The 19,233-nt window shown below is 39.9% G+C and overlaps 1 protein-coding gene across 2 annotated transcripts in view; it reads left to right on the top strand.

The window, feature by feature from the left end:
- The window catches only part of MTMR7 (myotubularin related protein 7), a 39,455-nt gene that overhangs the window by 13,844 nt on the left and 6,378 nt on the right, over positions 1-19,233 (top strand). The window contains exons 5-12 of one of the 2 annotated variants that reach the window (XM_034401382.3): positions 3,830-3,958; positions 4,450-4,584; positions 8,602-8,734; positions 11,643-11,752; positions 12,554-12,679; positions 16,033-16,082; positions 17,588-17,788; positions 19,015-19,146. In XM_034401382.3, the coding sequence (XP_034257273.2) occupies positions 3,830-3,958; positions 4,450-4,584; positions 8,602-8,734; positions 11,643-11,752; positions 12,554-12,679; positions 16,033-16,082; positions 17,588-17,788; positions 19,015-19,146 (1,016 nt within the window). The remainder of the gene's footprint in view (positions 1-3,829; positions 3,959-4,449; positions 4,585-8,601; positions 8,735-11,642; positions 11,753-12,553; positions 12,680-16,032; positions 16,083-17,587; positions 17,789-19,014; positions 19,147-19,233) is intronic. The other variant, XM_034401383.3, reaches the window with a different exon arrangement.

The following is a 19,233-nucleotide window of genomic DNA, read 5'->3' as shown; positions in this document are numbered from 1 at the left end:
CCTTGATTCCATAAATACAATTTCCTGGCACATAAATCATGGATAATTGGTAATTGTTAAATCAACTTCTGGAAAGGGAGTGTAAAGGAAGGAAGACGCTTGTAGTATGTTATGTATTCCTGGATTGATAAAGTAGAGTTCCCAACTTGGTATCTTCCAGAAGTATCAGAATCTGAATAGAGCTGAAAGGGACTTTGGAACTCTTCTAGTCCAGCCCCTTGCTCAAACAGGAAACCCTATACCATTTCAGACAAGTGACCATCCAGTCTCTTCTTAAAAACCTCCATTGATGAAGCACCTTCAATTTATGAAGGCATGTTCTTCTACTGGTTAATTGTCCTCACTGTTAGGAAGTTTCTCCTTAATTTCAGGTTACTTCTCGCCTTGATTAGTTTCCACCCATTGTTTCTTTTTCTGTCCTCTGGTGCTTTGGAAAATAAATCTTCCCTCCCTTTGTGGCAACCTCTCAAATACTGGAATACTGCTATCATGCCCACCCTAGTCCTTCTTTTCTCTAGACTAGCCAAACTCAAATCCTGCAACTGTTCTTCATATGTTTTAGTCTCCAGGCCTTTAATCATCTTAGTTCATGAAGTATTCTTCTTTGCACTTTTTCCAAAGTCTAAACATCTTTTTTGTAATGTGGTGATCAAAGCTGGATGCAATATTCCAGGTGTGGCCTTACTAAGGATTTATAACATGCCATTAATACTGATATTGAAGAGTACTGGGCCTCAAACGGAACCTTGTGGTACCCTATTGCTTACTTCCCTCCATGTAGATGTAGTACCATTAAGGACTACTTATTGAGTATGGTTTGTCAGCCAGTTACAAATCCATCTGGTGGTGATATTTTCTATCCCACATTTTTCTAGTTTAGCAAGAAGTCGGTTGTGATCTATTTTGTCAAATGCCTTGCTGAAGTCTAAATATACTATGTTCATAGCATTTCGCTGGTCTACTAATTTAGTCACTTTGTCAAAGAATGAAATAAGATTGGTTTGGCATAATCTGTTTTTAACAAACCCGTGCTGGCTACTAGTTATAACTTATTTGTTTCCATCATAGAGTTTCATAGATCTGTTTTTTAAATTATTTTTTCCTGGTATCTTCCCAGGTATTGATGTTAGGCCGTTGATTGATCTGTAGTTTCCTGGGTCTATTTCCCCCTCTTTTTTGAAAATGGGAACTACATCAGCTCTTTTCCAATCCCCTGGTGCTCCAAGATTTTTTAAAGATGTCATACAATGGATCTGAGATAACATTTGCCAGCTCCTTCAGAACTCTGGGATGTAATCCATCAGGTCCAGGTGATTTATATTCATTGAGGTTAGACAGGTATTCTCTTACCATTTTTTTATTTTAATTTTTATTTCTAGTCTGTCTTTTATAGTTATGTTTCTGGTAGTTTTGGCTATAGTTTCTTTTTGTGTGAAGACTGATGCAAAGAATGAGTTAAGCAGCTCTGCTTTCTCTCTACTCCATGTTACTTTCTTGCCATCTTCTCTCTTTGGTGGAACCAACTGTTTCCCTGACTTTTTTCTTGTTATTTATATATTGAAAGCAACTTTTTAAAAATTATCTTTGACTTTTGTTGCAAGTCTTTCTTCATTCTGAGTCTTTGCTTTCCTGACTTCATCTTTGCAGATTCAGGGTTTCTGCTGATACTCTGCCTTAGTTATGTGTCCCTCTTTCCATTTTTTTGTACTTATCCTTTTGTCTTTCAGTTTATCAGAGAGATCTTTGTGCAACCATGCTGGTTTCTTCTTGGATTTCTTGTTTTTCTTTTTCAGTAGTATTGTGTTGGACTGGACTTTTATGATAATATCTTTCAGTGTTTCCCACACTTCTTGAATTGTTTTCTCCTTTAGGATTTTTATCTATGAAATTTTGCTTAGGCTCTCTCTGAGTTTGTTAAAATCAGCTCTTTTAAAGTTTAAGGCACTGGTTGGATTATATTCTATTGCTTGTGTTTGCTTTATATTGAATTCCATTATGATGTGGTCATTCTTGCCCATGCTTCTGGCAACTTCAACTCCCTCTATTACTTCCCTATTAGTAAGAATTAGGACTAGTATAGTCTTTCCTCTTGTTCCCTCCTGTACCTTTTGGATGACAAAGTTGTCAGCTAAGTTGGTTAGGAATCTGTTTGATGTCCTATTTGCTGCAGAGTTTGTCTCCCAATTGATTTTAGGGTAGTTAAAGTCTCCCATTACTACCCTGGCATGTTTCCTACATACATTTGTTAATTGATTAGCAAAGAGTTCATTTATTTCTTCTGCTTGGTTGGGTGGCCTGTAGTATACACCTATAGCAATGTCATTGTTTTTCCTTTTATATTGATCCATATGGATTCTATGAGGTTTTCATCCTTGGTTTTGTATATTTCTGTAGAGATGTAGTGATCTTTTATATACAATGCAACTATGCCTCCTTTTTTATTAGGCCTGTTTCTTTTGAATAGTTTGTATCCTTCTATCAGTACATTCCAGTTGTGAGTTTTATCCCACCAAGTTTCAGCAATGGCAACTATATCATATCTGCCTTCATGTACTAATACTTCAAGTTCACCATGATTGTTCCTTAAACTTTGAGCATTAATGTACAGGCATTTGAGTCCTTTTATGGGTCTGGAGTATGTTTCTTATATCTCCTTGATAACTGGGATTTCCATCCTTTCCATCACTCTCTACTTCATTATGTTTTTCTTTTTTTATTTATTCTTTCTCTTTACTCCCTTATGTGATTGGTTATCTAGTGGTTTTATCTTCTGTTGGACTATAGATTCCAGAAATTACATCCAACATCTGAACTGTTTTTGAGGAATATAGTGTTGGATTAATATCATGTTTCATGATATTATGTTTCATCGTTAAACACAATATTGCTCAGAGCAGGGGTGAAATACAGCAGGTTCTGACAGGTTCTGGAGAACTGTTAGCGGACATTTTGAGTAGTTCGGAGTACCGACGAATACCACCTCTGGCTGGCCCCAGAGTGGGTGGGAATGGAGATTTTGCAATATCCTTCCCCCAGGAGTGGGGACGGAATGGGAATTTTTGCAGTATCCTTCCCCTGCCAAGCCCACCAATCTACACCATGCCCACCAAGCCACGCCCACAGAACCGGTAGTAAAAAAAAAATAGAATTTCACCCCGGCGCAAAGATGTTGCAGAGAAAAAGATCATGTAATCTGGTCATTTTTGCAAAAAACCCGAAATAATCTTTTGCAGTTTTTCTGTTGGTAAACTTCAGATAGACAAAGTCTAAACCTGTCAGAATTTCCCAATAGGCCTCCAGTTATAAAAGGTGCGTCATACTGTTTAGATTATTTGAAGATTGATTATGGTAATATATAGCAGGGCAAGAAAGTTTGTGCTTTTTAACATTTTTTCAGAATTGTCATTCATTCTTCTTGTTCACTGCAAGTGTATAAAATAATTATTTGTGAAGCAGTTTGGAATAATTCATTGCAGAGTGTTTGAAAAAATAAATATATACAACAGTATTTCTCAACTTTGTCAGCTACCAGAATTGTCCAGCTAGCATGATTGGCTGGAGAATTCTGGGAACTGAAGTCCACACATCTTAAAATTGGCAGGGTTGAGAACATTGCTATACAGCAGGGGTGCCAAACTTGCCGCCTGCGGCCTGGATGCATCATGCGCTGGCCATGCCCACCCCCCCGGTTTTGCAAAGGGGACAAAAGTTGTGATACATCACGTGACACCGTGACGCCGCGAGTTTGACACCCCTGCTATACAGTATAGACTGCTTGAACAAATCAGTAAAAAAAATTTCAGTTTTGCTTTCTTCTATTCTGGGACAGGTGTGTGATTCATATCCTACTGACATCTACGTACCCAAATCAGCCACTGCTCATATCATTGTGGGAAGCTCTAAATTTCGTAGTAGGAGGCGTTTCCCAGCACTTTCCTATTACTACAAGCAGAACAAGGTAAGCATGAAATTAAAAATTTAAATAATTGATTCAATATGTCCTGATTTTGAGTATTGAAATAATTTTGACAGAAATTGTGTCAAGCAAGATTACAAAAATATCTCCCAGTCGAAGGATGGGACATACCTTATCTGGCTTGACTTCTTTTTAAAGATGGAGGTTACTATAGTCCTGTTATAGATAAGAAAAATTCATAAATTTGCTGGCCAAATTATTAGAAATTTTACATTGATTAATTGATCGGATTTTAATGACATTAATCTTATTTTTTTCTATGCGATTCAGGAAACACATTTGATTGGCATTGTATCATCTGGAAAATTCAAAATGGCAGCTTGTGACAAATAAATCATAAAAGTCAGGTTGCCTTGAGAATACAAAAGGAACTAACCACAACCAGAGTGTTATAACCAAGCTTGAGCGTACTAAATATTTTCACAATAAAGCATATGGTTGCTCTTGTCTCTCTCTCTCTTGTTATCTCCTAGGCTTCCATATGTCGCAGTAGCCAACCTCTAGCAGGCTTCAGCGCTCGATGCCTCGAAGATGAACAAATGCTACAGTTGATCCGAAAGGCAAATCCCGGAAGTGATTTTATCTATGTTGTTGATACACGCCCCAAAGTAAGATGCTTCAAATTCTGTTGTCTTGTTTTATGCTGAGTGTTGGCTAAAATGTCCCAGAAATTCTGAAATTTCCCTTCCCCCCAAAAAGTCAAAGCTCATTAAAGTGAATCAAACTGTTTTTAATTGCACTGAAGGGAAGCTCTGTTTGTAAATCTCAGCAAATAGAAATATTATTTTATTAGGTCATTAGCAACATATGCTTTGGTCTGGAAGATTGCATAGAAATGGAAATTGTGTTTACAATCCTAAAATTAGTTTTCTCAGTAAGCAAATGTATTAATGAATGGGGAAGGGCTGGAACTGGAAGAGTTGATGTTCCTGATTATCAGTGATGGGATTCACACCAGTTTGGCCAAACTTTGTAGTTAACTTTGTGTGCAGTTCAGAAAACCGGCTGAATCACCACACCCGGCCCCGCCTTGTGGCTTGCCCCTCTCCTTCCAGCCACTCCTCGCCTCACCCGGCCTTTCCTGAGGTTATTTTGGTATCTTGGTGGTCCTCTAACCAACCTCCCTTCCCACTCCAAGGTCTGCACAAGCAAAATTCTGAGGCAGCTCTGACAAGGCGCTCAGAGGGAGGGGCTGCAGCTACTAAACAGGCGGCCAAGCTAAGTGCCTCAAGGACCCCATCCATCACCAGGAGTCCAGGTGCCAGCAGATGGCAAGCGATGCCTCAGCTGGGCTCCTCAGCAGACAACGGGTTTTGCAGGGGCGGGGGTGATCAAGTGGCTGGGGCTGGTTCTGGCCTAAGGAGGCCGGAGGCATCGTTGGGGCTCCTGCGAAGCAGGTCTCAGGCCTGGTCCCCATGCCGCACCATGATCCACAAGCTGCTGCTGGCACTGTGCGGCTACCCAGGCAGCCTCTTTATGGGCGGTGGCCTGCAGGTGGACAAGGCAGCAGCCCTCCCTCCCTCTACAGGGCTGGCCCAGTGCCCTTCCTCCTCCTTCTCCTCCTCATCTGCAGGTGTCCCCAGAGCTGCTGCTGTTCCTGCAGCTGGGCGAGGCCGCCCTCCTGGCCCGCATCTGCTGCTTGGGTGTGCTTTATATTCACCTGCATGAGTTCATAGAGCAGTTCGCCAAGCACACTCAGCTGCCGCCCTACCCTAGGTATGCCCTTCCCAGTCTGTGTAGTGGACTGTGGCACCGGGTGAGCCCAGAGAGAGAGATGAATGGGTGACTGGGCGTGTGGCTGACACTTGGCTTCCAGCGCCAGAGAGGGCAGGGAAGGGAAGTGGCTGGGCTACTGCTGCCTTTCATTGGGGTGCGTGGACTGTTCTGGGACTCCTTTTGCCATCTCTTCTCCCCTTGCTGGGCATATTCCCGACTCCCGGCCCGACTGGCTTCTTCCTGGCAGCTCTTTCTCTGCCTCTCAGTGTCAGCTGTCAAAGATGGGGGTTTTGTAGGCAGAAGAGCTTTCTCCACCCACCACAGCCCAGTTGCCCTCACTTCCCCCAAGCATTTCTTTGCCTACCTGATTTCCAGCTCATTCATGTTTCTCCATCGCATTTCTCGCCATCGTGTGAAACAAAAGTTTGTGGGACTAAAAAAAAAATTCAATCAATCAATTTGAACTTCTCATGAAAAAAAAGAGATCTTGCGAAGTTGGAATTGATTGAACTTTTTTTTTTAGTCCAGCAAACTTGTTTCCCTTTAGTGACTTTCCTAAAGGCCTCTGGTTTGATGCGACCGCCTCCTTTGCCTCTTCTGTTGCTCCCTGCTTGAACATGAGCAGGAGAAGCAGACTGTTCAGGGGTAGAAAAGAGATGTGGGCGGGCGCTGTTGCGGGAGGCCTGTCCCACATATGCAGCGGAGCTGGAGGACCATGCCTCCCGCGACGGCCAACCTGACCCTGGGCGAACCAGTTGTTAAATTATTTGAATCCCACTACTGCTTACTCAGTTAGTAAATAATAGTTGTTATTTGGATAAAATGAAAAATGAAACAAAATTAAGCTCAGCCTTGAAGTTCAGTCTCACATGTAGTTGCCCTTTAAAGTAGGTTGGTTTGAGACTATAACTTCTAGCAGACAACAGATCTCCTCTGCTAATGAAGAGTAGAAATTTGCAGAATTCCACTATTAAGCATAGCTTGCATTTCTTGAAATTGCAGAACAGTTAACAAAGATTCTGATTCACTTATGGAACACTGTGCAGACAATTGCTATTATAGCCTCACTATAAATAGAGAAGCACATAACATAAGATTTGGAAGCATTTTAGAGGTCATAGTCCTCTTTCTAATGCCAAAATCAATTACTCTATCATGCCTAACAGATGGCCACCCTGTATCTACCTAAATGCCTCCAAAAAAGGAGAGTCTGCTTCTCCCCAAGGCTGCCTCCTCCATTGTGGAATAACTTTTATTATTAGGATATTTTCCTTTTGCAGTCATAAAGTAATAATAAATATAACTTTATTTGCATTTTGTGACAAGCAGTTAGAGGGCTCTCCAGCTTTACAAGATTAGAGCATATGTCCAAAGGCTTACTTGCAATATGGTCTACATTCCCTACATTCCCAGGATAGCCTTTGTGAAAGGACAGTGTGGCTTGTCAAGGAAACTTTCCAGAGTGTTAACAGGATTTGCTAGATTCTAGGACAGGCGTCAGCAACCTGAGGCTCCGAAGCTGCATGCGGCTCTTTGGGCCTTCTGCTGTGGCTCCCTGTCAGGTGATCCCACCATTGGCTGGCCCCACCTCTCCTCTCCCAGTCACTCCTTGCCTGGCCTGAGAAGGTAAGGGCGATGGTGGGGGATGGAGAAGCGGCCAGGGCAGAGACAGGGAGATACTGTCAGAGGGGGAGAGAGAGATACAGAGAAAGGGGGGAGACAGGGAGAGAGGGGGAGAGAGAGATACAGAGAGAGAGGGAGGAGGGAGAGAGGGAGGAGGGAGAGAGAGATGTCAAAAGAATTTTGTGGTTCCCGGTGTTTTTTAACAACTGGTTCTCTGCCCTAATGATCGGCTGGGTAGGCGTGGCTGGGGGGATGTCATGTGACTGGTAGAAGTGAGTGACATTGAGTTGGCCACGCCCACCCAGGTTTTGTTGCTCCCGGTGTTTTCTTTTCTGTGGGAAACGTGTCCAAATAGCTCTTTGAGTATTTAAGGTTACAGACCCATTCTAGGAAATGCATATTCAATCCAGCAGACCTATACTATAGGCCATACAACAATTTGTTGACCTTTGTCTTTTTGTTGAGTGCAACAGCATCCAAAAGGCTCTTTATGCTTCAACATATATTTGATTACATTGTCAGTACGTAAGATGAGAGAGACAGTCTGGTGTAGTGGTTAAGGCCAAAGGCTAGAAACTGGGAGACCTTGAGCCCAAGTTCTGCCTTAGACACAAAGCTGGGTAACTTTGGGCCAGTCACTTTCTCTCAACTGGGGGAAGCAGACAAACTTCTGTTTCTGAAACCACTTCTGAAATTTTGCAAAAAAACCTGCATGGACTAGTCTCAACACTGACTCGAAGGTGCGTGCGCGTGTGCGTGTGCGTGCGCGCGCGCACACACACACACACACACACACACACACACACAGGTAAAGTGAGTTCTGTCTCTAGAACATAATAGCCTCCTTTTAAAGGAGGAATATTATTATTCCTCCTTTAAAAAGCACTCATTTTTAACTCAATGGTTCTTCTAACAAGTCAGCTAAGGTCAACAATAATTTGGCATTTTAGAACAGATCGGGTTAGTTCTGTATTCTGTGGCTCTGAAGGGAGGTTGCCATCTTCTGGATGAATTGTACAGTTGAAATCACTGTTGAATGTAAAAGCTCCAAAGTAGTCGAAGGCAAAGGTGACAGCAGATCTCATTTTTATTTCAAGGCTTTTAAAAAAATAAAAAATGCAGCCCGTATTTTCACTAATAAAACTCACAATCCTATATTGTGGAGGGCTCTTTCCTCCCTTTCTTTCTTTTCGCAAATGGTAATGTTTTTATTTCTTCTTCGCTATAAAGGAAAGAACATTATGTCAGAGGTCTAAAGGGTATTCTTTTTTCTTTGATCTTTGCAGCTCAATGCAATGGCAAACCGAGCAGTTGGGAAAGGATACGAAAATGAAGACAACTATTCCAACATCAAGTTTCAATTCATAGGTATTGAGAACATCCATGTTATGAGAAGCAGTCTCCAAAAAATGCTTGAAGGTAACACCTTATCTTTGTAGATGCTGGGGGCAGCTTGAGATTCATCTGTCTTTTCTTAAGGATCTGAGCTGAATGTATATTAGTACCTAATATATTAGTATATTAGGGATTTTGCTTCATTAATACTGCAAAGAGCATTGCAATTTGAGCATTTAAGCCCATTAATGTGAAACAAATTTTCTAAAGTGAAGACGTTGCCTTAAATTGACCCTCTGCTTCAGTGGCCGTTAGAGCTTTGCCTGTAGATATTTTTCAGCCTTGCTGTCTGATAGTGTTGAGTTGGAGAGTTTAGCAACTTAATAGGGGATCTCTTCAATAGGCGATTCATTTTATGAATCCTTCCTCTTGTGACATTAGAGAAACTTCTATATAATTGGCTCTGTATGTTTTGAAAATGCTTCAGAATAAATTTTTGTGCTAAATTTATATATTAGCGACAAAGAAATAAAGAGAGATTAGTATAGATCTATTTCAAGTTATTTAACTCTCATCGGCTAGCCATACCCTTCTGGGATTCGAATCTGGGCTACTTGCCTATTAGGTAGATGTATTAACCTCTAAGCCATGGGCTCCTCTCACTTTGTTGGCTATACCAGGGGAGAGATTAAGTGTTTAAGTAGAAGCAGTATGCTCCGTCCCACATTTGGGTAGACCAGGTTGCCCTGATAGACCAGTTTCACCGAAAAAACACTTCAGAAGAAATGTTCCTCATGAGCTTGAAAAATTAGTAGCTGTTTTAAAGATCTGATTCATTGAACCAGGTGTGATGATCTGACTTATTAAAGCAAATGTGGCTTTAATGCAACTCTCTAATGAGTCTGCATCTGTTTTCATATATGCTTGGAATCCTGAAGAAAGACACAACTGCATTTCAGCAGTTCTGGGCTTGCATCTGGAAACAACTCTTCCATAATTTTAAAAGTATGTGTACCTTAATGCAGAATATGTAATAATTTAATAATTACGATGATGGTCAGTTTCTGCTAACCTATTATATATGGATTACCCTTTTCTCTTACCCTTCTCATCCTACTTTGGAAAAAGAAATAAAGTTATATGGTATGTAGCTTAGCTTACAGAAGGTTTGGTTTATTTCCTCCACTTCTGACATACTGTTTACTGTGCTTGTTGTCTAATCAGCCCACATTCTCATTTCTGCCAATCCTTTTTGTACAATTAATGGTGAAAGACAGATCTTGAATGGCAGTGTGTCAAATCAAATGTATTTTTCCAATTTATTTAATTACCAGGGTTAAAAACACAGGGACAGTGACCAGCTACAACAAAGACAATGAAATAATCGTATAAAACCTAAAAATCAAGACTTAGAAACCACATACAAATTAACTAAAGATACAGTAAATCAATATAAAACAAGAATAAAATAGAAATTGAATAAGATAAAAAAGCAATTCAATATAAGAGGAAAGAAAGGCATTATAATATTATCATTTCAAGTCTAGGACATCTTATGCCTTCTTATGGAAATTTCTGCAAATAAGAATTGCAAGGCCAGTGGCTTTTAATGGAGACATTGCTTAGTAACTGAATTCCTCACTAAATTAGTTCACTTTTGAACTCCAGGTCAGCTACTGCTATCAGACCTGGCTGATTTAGATCTGACGTTTAGGACTGCAGTTTAGGACTTTGTGGTCTTTGCTCAGTCAAGTGGAAAGCAAATATTAACTCTGATATGGGAACAAACCTCTATTTTGACTCTATTTAGGCTTTGCAAACAGGAGGTAAGCAGTCTCAGAGTAAATCCAGCTGCTAATGGCTCGTGTTCCCATCTGCGTAGATGCATTAATCATTTGACAGGCTCTTTGCTGTCAGCAGTCCACTATCATGAGGGTTCTCTGAGATGCTGTTTTGAACATACCTTTTGTGATCAAGTGCAAAGAATCAGTCTCTTCACTGAATGATAAGATTGGTCTCCCTAGGCTGATGCCCTCCAGATGTGTTGGAGCTCCAACACTCCTAATTTTCCAACCCACAGGGGATAAGTACAGCTTGGCATATATGTAGGACATCAGGTTTGGCATATCTACATTGGCTTAATCTAAGGTTACCAGATCTGGATATAAAGGTTGGGTATTGGAACCCTTCTGCAGCCTATAGGAAAGGGATCTGCCACAAATTCAGATGTGTGTGTGTAGGGAATTTCACCAATTTGCATCCTGCTTGACATGAAAGAGTGTTTGATGGCTATATTCATGAATATAGCCAAGAAATCTATTCATGTCAGCAGCTGGGGAATGGCCAAGCTTACACAACTGTACAGTTCCTTTTTGTCTTCCATTTTAAGCTGAAATGCCAGTTTAAGAGACTGTGAATTTTAAAGAAGGAAGTGGCAGAGACGGAAGGTTTTAATTCAGTGTTTCTCAACCTTGGAAGCTTGAAGATGGGTAGACTGCTGGCTGGGGGATTCTGGGAGTTGAAGTCCACCCATCATCAAGCTACCAAGGTTGAGAAACACTGGTTTAATTGAACCTTTTCTTCCAACATTAGTCTTTTAGTTGCTTTAAAATATATATATATATGAGTGAACTGAAGCCCTGCAGAAGATAAACTTAGTCCTGCTATTTTGAGGACAAAAACACCTACTGGGTTAAAATACGAAGAGACCTTGATTACAGCAGTCCTTAATTCAGTATCTGTTGACATAGCCTTTTCATTTTGGGGACTTTTGTTATGCATGTTTTCCCCAGAATTTAAAAGCATATGGCTTGCAGCAATGTAAGAAGTCAAACTGGTATATAATGCCTGGTCATGTTTGCAAATCAGTCAAGCAGCGAACAAGTGACCAACATGTATGTGAAAATCAATCCCCCCTTTTTAAGCTAGACTTACCATGTAAAAATTAGCAACTTAAAAAATTCTAGTCTGCTGAAATGGGCTTATTTTGCAGTCTGTGAGCTGACATCTCCTTCAATGAGTGATTTCCTGTGGGGGCTAGAGAATTCAGGCTGGTTGAAGCACATCAAAGCCATTATGGATGCGGGCATCTTTATCACAAAGGTACAATATATGCTTTGTAAATGAAAATGGGGATGTGCCATTTCAGGTAATGGAAAATCTTTGATTTTCTTCCACTTGCAGGGATGTGCTGTGGAATAAAATTAATATGGTCCAGATCTGTGCTTCTCTGGCCTAGAGAATAACACCGTGCTGGACATAATGCTAGATGCTGGGCAGAGAAGTGCAAATGCAAATTGTGGCATAAGCTCGTGAATCTATTTTTGTCTAGCATAACTGGTGATGCCAATTTCCTGATATTTGTGATTCTTTCTCAAATGTCAGATGCATGCTTGGATAAGTGTATATTGCACTGTCAGAATGAAATGCTGCACCTGGAAATGAAGCACATTCATAATTAAAAGAAGCTCAAGGCCAAAGTGCAGAGAAATAGCGGAAAATATCAGTGGGATAAAAGGCAAGTCATAGTGACCCATTGGCGGCTTCTCCAAGGAGAGAGATGATGAAAGGAAAAGATTTCATGGTATATTTCCACCCAGCAAAATACGGTTATTAACTATGTACGAAAGCCTTTCACAGTGTATTACATTGGCTGCAACATTGGGAATAGAACTTCCTACTGACTCATACCATTGATCCATCCAGTTGTGTATTGTTCATATTTGACAGACAATGGCTACCCAAGGTGTTTCTAGCAGAGATATTTTCAGCTCTACCTTGAGATGCTAAGAGTTGATATTCCAGATACTTATTTCTCTATCATTTTCCTTTCTATAGGAATCAAAGATACATTCCTCCTTTCTTTCTTTCTTTTCTTTCTTTCTTTCTTTCTTTCTGTTTTAGGCTGTTGCTGAAGAGGGAGTCAGTGTTCTTGTTCACTGTTCAGATGGATGGGACCGGACTGCTCAGGTTTGCTCTGTAGCAAGCCTTCTATTAGATCCATATTACAGAACCATAAAAGGATTTATGGTAAGCGAGACAGCTTTAATTAGCAGAAAAAGGGATAAGTTGTGAGTTCATTTTTAATGGAATTAAAGTGAAATAATTTTTTAATAACATCAAACTATTTAGTGAATTTCCAGAGGTTTTTATCTTCCACATTTTGGGAGATGATGCACCACATTTTTGGAAGTCTATATTTGAGATCCATCTTCAACTATAGACTCAGTTAAGCAATCACAACTTATTGTGTGGCTAGCAGTTGTGCTTCTCGTTGTCCCTACATAAAAGCACTTCTGGCACTCTTGCTTAAGCTCTGGTGAAAGGCAAGGAAGTTGAACCAGTTCACTGTCTTGGAATACACAAATTTATGGTGAACAGATCAAAAGCAAGAACAGCTTTATGGACTACAAGAAAAAAAATCTGGTCCAAGAATGGGTGCAGTTTAGCTTCAATAGATGGGATACATATTTTCAAAAATGGGAGACTGACACTTGTGCACTTGGCGCAACTTACTATCACTCCAAATAATTGGATGGACTATTATCTCCCCCCAATTTCTATCCTATTTCTTATAACATTACAGTATAGTGTAGTAAATGCAGCTTAAATAGTAATCATAATTTCCCCCCTTCCATCATCTTGTTCATGAAGAGATCTTGGAGTTTCAAAACATTCTGCATTCTTTTGTAACTCTTGAATGGGAAACTTGGATGCTAGCAGTTGTATGAAATAGATAGGAAGGAACTACATTGAAGAGACAGAGACAAGTTAGTTGCTGTTCCATTTGGAAGCTCTGAAGCTTGCAAATTTTAATTTAATCTGCAGTTTAATGTTAACTTTGAGTTTTCTATGTAGGCCAAAGTGGATGCAAAAGACTGGGATGTATTTAGAATATTAGAATTATAGGACTAGGGGGGACCTTGGAGGTCTTTTAGTCCATCCCCCCTGCCCAAAGCAGAAACCTTTATATGATCCTTGACAAATGGATGGCCAGTATTTTCTTGAAAACCTCCAGCAATGAAGCACCTACAACTTCGGGAGGCAAGCTGCCATGTTACTCAAATCCTTTTTTTCATTAGGCTAGACATACCTAGTTCCCTTAATTATTCATCATATAATATAGCCTCTTATCATCTTTGTTGGTGTTCTCTATATACTTTCTAGGAACTCTGCATCTTTTTTGTATCACGATGACCAGAATTGGAGTATTCCAAGTGTAGTCTCACTCGTGCAAGGTAGAGTGGTACTATCACCTCTCATGAGTTTGATGCTAAGCCTCTGTTGATGCAGTCTAGGACTGAATTGGCTTTTTTGGCAGCTGCAGCACACTGCTGATTCATACTCATAGTCCAGTAAGACACCTACAGTAGATCTCTCTCACTGTTACCTGTGAGACAGGTACTGTCTGTTCTATACCTGTGCATTTGTTTTTTCCTGCCTAAGTGCAGGATCTTATTTTTCTCACCACTGAACTACCGTAAATCTTATTGGATAGGGTTCATTGCTTTAGTCCAGGAGTCAGCAACCTGCAGCTCTGGAGCCGCATGTGGCTCTTTCATACCTCTGTTGTGGCTCCTTGTCGCCGGCCAGCGCCACAATTTTGAGAGGACCTTCTGGTTGGGTGGGGGGGGGGAAGTAAGGTGCACCAGGAGAAGATTCTGTGGCAAGGGGTGGGTTTTACAGTCAGCTCCACAATTGATAGGTTTTACAGTTAGGACAGGTAGGGGGAAAAGGACGCTGCGCTAGAAGACTTTATGGTGGGGGAAACTGGACTTCTGGTCAGCTCCAGAATTGAATGGGGGGCTTCTGGTTAGGACCTTTGTGGCTCCCGGTGTTTTCTTTTCTATGGGAAATGGGTCCAAATGGCTCTTTGAGTGTTTAACGTTACAGACCCCTGCTCTAGTCTGACTAAATCCTTCTGAATCTTGAGTCTATCTTTCAGAGTGTTAGTAATTCCCCCTCAGCTGGGTGTCATCTGCAAAGTGGATGAGCTCCACTTCTATTCCCTCATTTAGATAATTTATGAAGATGTTTAAAAGCACTGTGCTGAAGACAATCTTGAGGTACCCCACTGCATGCATCTCTCCATGTAGATGTAGATCCATTGAGGCTGAACGCTGTGTGCAGTTGGTCAGTCAATTACAAATCCATCTGGTGGTGTCTCACATTGCTTTATCTTATCAAGAAGTAGGCTGTGGTCTACTTTATCGAATGCCTTCCTGAAATCCAAGTATACTATATCCACAGCTTTTTCCTGATCCACTAATTTAATCACTTTATCAATGAAGATTTTTATTACACTCATGCTGACTTTTATTAATCATCTTGTTCATTATTAGGTGCTCCTAAATCCACTGTGTAATTATTTTTTCTAGGATTTACCAGGTATTGATGTCAGGCTGATTGGTCTGTACTTTCCTGGTTCCGCTTTTTTTCGAACATTGGAACCAGATCAGCTCTTTTCCAGTGTGCTGGCACTTCTGCCTTGCTCTAGGAGCTCTGAAAGATTTATTTAGTGGTTCTGAGATCACATATGCCAGTTCCTTTAGAGCCCTGGGATGTAAACCATCTGGTCCTGTCAATCTGAACTCATCCAAAGACGATTAGTATTATCTTACTAAATTTCTTGCCTATTTTGATGTGTTTTCCTATTTTCTCCTCTAACTCATAATTCTTTTTCCAATAAAAGTGGGAATCAACTTTTCTCTTTTTCTAATATAAAACATAAATTATCACTTTCCTCTGAGAACCTGGTTTGGGAATATGGGTATACATTTCCCTGACATATTCCCATGCAGCTGGCATGAACAACTGGCTTCTCTAAAAGGCTATGATGATTCAAATCCATCAAACTTAGATTCTGTTCCATGTGTTTCAGTGTTCACGTGTTCTGTCAGTGTGGCACGGAGATAACATTAAAAAAATATAAACTGATTTATAGCCAGTTAATGTTAACCTTGAAGCATTAAACATAGATCAAAAACCATATAACATTATAATGTGAACCTCATGGTGTTAAGAATTATTCTATAAATGGATAGCAAATTTCCAGCATAGCAAAATTGTATGTTGCCATAAGTAGGCTGCCAATCAGTTTCTAAAATTCATAACAGTATGGTTACTGTCCCTGATAAAACCTATCCTTTTTATGGGGTCTAGGACAGCTCAGTGGGGCCAACTCACCATGGTCAGCTCGAGTTGGTCATGTGGAGTTGTCCTGCAGTGACTTGGAGGTGGCGAGTTGTCCCATTCTGCTTTTTCTGATTGTGAAATTTCAGGATTATTTTTAATAATCCAATTAATTAGAATAAGAAATGTAATTTTCTGCTTCGCTACAAAACCTCAATAATCTCCTTTGATGCTACTGTTTTTTGTTTCAGGTATTAATTGATAAAGATTGGGTTTCATTTGGTCATAAATTTAATCACAGGTAAGCATGGTTCTTTAGTGTGGGTTCTGTGAAGTGGCAATCAGGTACTTTGCTGCCAGAGAACATCAGATGAACATCTGAATATTGAATATTGACCATGGAACATTTCTGATAGCATCATGTTCTTGGTGTGGTCACTTGAGTCAATCTTGACTCTTCATAACTACATGGACAGGCTTATTTCTTAGTGCCATTTTGGAAGTGGTTGGCCAGTACCACTTATCTAAGGCTGAGAGATAACGATTGATCCAGAGTTACCAATATTTTTTGGTGTTGGGTGTAAGGGAGGATTAGAACTTGGGTCTTCCTACTCCATTCCTGTGCCTTAATCATTAGACCAACTTAACTTCCATATCTCATCATGAGTATAGTGAAATATAATTAGAAATGATATTAAATGTAAAGGCTCACTTTTAAGCAGGTCCAAATTTTATTGAGTATAACTGGCCCTTTTCTTAATCACCTTTCCTTTGGTTATTCAACTTTTGAAAAGTCTGTCTAGGCTTATTGGCTGGGTTTATACACCTCACTCAAGATTTTAATTACCGTTTATTTAAAAAGCCATATCAGTCTGGTTCACACATAACTCTAAGCATAAACTGTGGCTTATAAACTACAGTGGCCAGGTTCATACATTAGCCTATGTGAAAACCACACAAATCACATTATGCCCCTTGTGGTGATATATTAGCCCAATCTTCTTTCTTATTGGACTAATCAATATATGAGTAAAATCCATTTAGCTATTCAGGCTTTAGCTGGCTATGGGGAACTCTGGGGGGGAGGGGGCAGGCAAATGACATATGATATTACATAAGGGCCAAGATTTGGTACCTTCATCACTCATCGGGGCACAAGCAGGGGTGAAATCTACTTATCTTCCCAACCGGTTCGGAAGTGCACGCGCCGCGCATGCACTTCCATCACATTCATTATGTACACTGAGAGCATATGCACCAAGACAAATTCCTTATGTGTCCAATCACACTTGGCCAATAAAGAATTCTATTCTATTCTATTCTATTCTATTCTATTCTATTCTATTCTATTCTATTCTATTCTATTCTATGCACGCTTGGACCCTCTGCGCATGCGCAAACCCCTCTGTGCATGCGCAGAGGGTTAAAAAAAGGTTACTTCCTGGTTAAAACCAGGAAGTAACGACGGGGGGGTGGAGCCTCGCGCCGCCATCACTACCAGTTCTTCGAACAACCAGCTGCCATCGCTACTGGTTCGGCCAAACCGGTCCGAACCGGGAGCATTTCTCCCCTGGGCACAAGTATGCAGTTGTAGCAGTTGCATGATGATATCATACAACATATGTTATTTTGACATATTTGTGGTTACCTTCTAACTGACATGGATACATATACTCTAGCAAATTTTATTCTGCAAATGAAGCAAATAATAGAACTGACAATTAAGATGGAAGATGTTGTGCCAACATCCAGAATTTCAGAAAGGTAACAGTTGTGAATTAATATTTTCCCCTGACATTGATGTAGGTATGGCAATTTAGATGGAGACCCAAAGGAGATATCACCAGTTATTGATCAATTTATTGAGTGCGTTTGGCAACTTATGGAACAGTTTCCTTGTGCCTTTGAATTCAATGAAAGATTCTTGATCCACATACAGCATCATATATATTCCTGCCAGTTTGGAAACTTCTTGTGTAACAATCAGAAGGAAAGACAGGAGCTCAAGTAAGTCACTTTATAAAATATATGTACACGGTACACGAGAATGACCCTTTATTCTGATAAACATGATTCTTCAATGGGGAATCTTAACCAATACATAAGAGAAAGTTGTCCAATCCTTTCAAACTGGTTATATATTAAAACCCCAATATAATAATAAAATAAAACCAGTAAAAAAATACTACTAAAGAATAAAAGATCTATCTCCTTGAATACTTATTGCAACCAAAAGAATTATCCAAAAACTGTTTTACTTGAAAGGAACATAATCAATCTCCTGAGTTCTCATGAATATAAGGTGATGTTCTCATTTTAAAAGTAAATTGGAAGATCGGAGAATTAACCCTTCTTTTTGAATAAATATAAAACATAACTGTAGAGAGCCTGAGAAAACAGTCTCAGTTGGATAGCTATGATTGTCTGATAAATAGGTTCAGAGTTTTTCCATGAGGGTTTGTAATTTTTCCATCTTAGTTGTCTTTTAAATTAATTAAATGACCTCTCAGTTGCTATTGTCAGAAAGTTATCATCAAAAAATATAGTTTCCAGAATGTTAACAAGGATAGAAGCCAAGAAAGTTGGAATTAAATAAAGCCTGGTTAGTTCCTTAGCAAATCTGCTGACCATGGCTCCCCTGCTATTGCCCAGAGTAACCCAACACTACCACCTATTGAGTTACAAAGAGCAGTAGACTGTGGTTCTTTGGCAATTTAATTCACAGAATCAGTTACAGAATGAGATGTATTAACGTTACACCTACCCACATCAGAGCACAAGCACTCTGACCAGCATCATATCTTATGTTAGTAAAAGAATTCCCATTCCTTAATTTTCCTGTGTTACACAACAAAATGCTTCCTTTTATTCATTCTGAATCTCTTCACAATTATTCTTGGCGGATGATCCCAAATATTGTAAAATAGGTTAAAACAAAACAAAACAAAAAATTACTCAGGCCACATGTATGTATAGGATGCCATAGTTTCTATGCAGTATTAGTTCTGTAGGCCAAGATTGTCCCTAAATTCCTTAACCATTGGCCATATCCACTGGGGTTGTGGTTCTAAAACATCTGGAGAGCTTAGCCTTTTTTATTACCTAATTCCAAATAGTTGAATTCTATCCTTCCTAAATGTGTGTCTACTTTTTTGACATGCTCATGAAGTCTTTCAGTATGAGAATGAGAGAAATAGCAAATGCGGTTCATAGAATTATAAATTGTCCCTCAGAATTCAGGAACGGACTTATTCACTTTGGGCTCACTTATGGAAGAATCGTGCTGATTATCTGAACCCTCTGTATCGGGAAGACCACAACAGGACCCTTCATCCACAATCCACACCCTCCCATTTTATCTACAAGTAAGTTGCATCTGAATTGTTATATAAAATATTTGACTAAATGAGCTAACAATTTTCTCTGACTTCAAGTATGGGCAAATATATTGA

The sequence above is a fragment of the Pantherophis guttatus genome, chromosome 8 (assembly GCF_059756535.1).
Source record: "Pantherophis guttatus breed Tessera chromosome 8, ASM5975653v1, whole genome shotgun sequence".
Taxonomy (NCBI): Eukaryota; Metazoa; Chordata; class Lepidosauria; order Squamata; family Colubridae; genus Pantherophis; species Pantherophis guttatus.
Note: the sequence above shows the minus strand (reverse complement) of the source record. Positions and strands in the feature narration are given on the sequence as shown.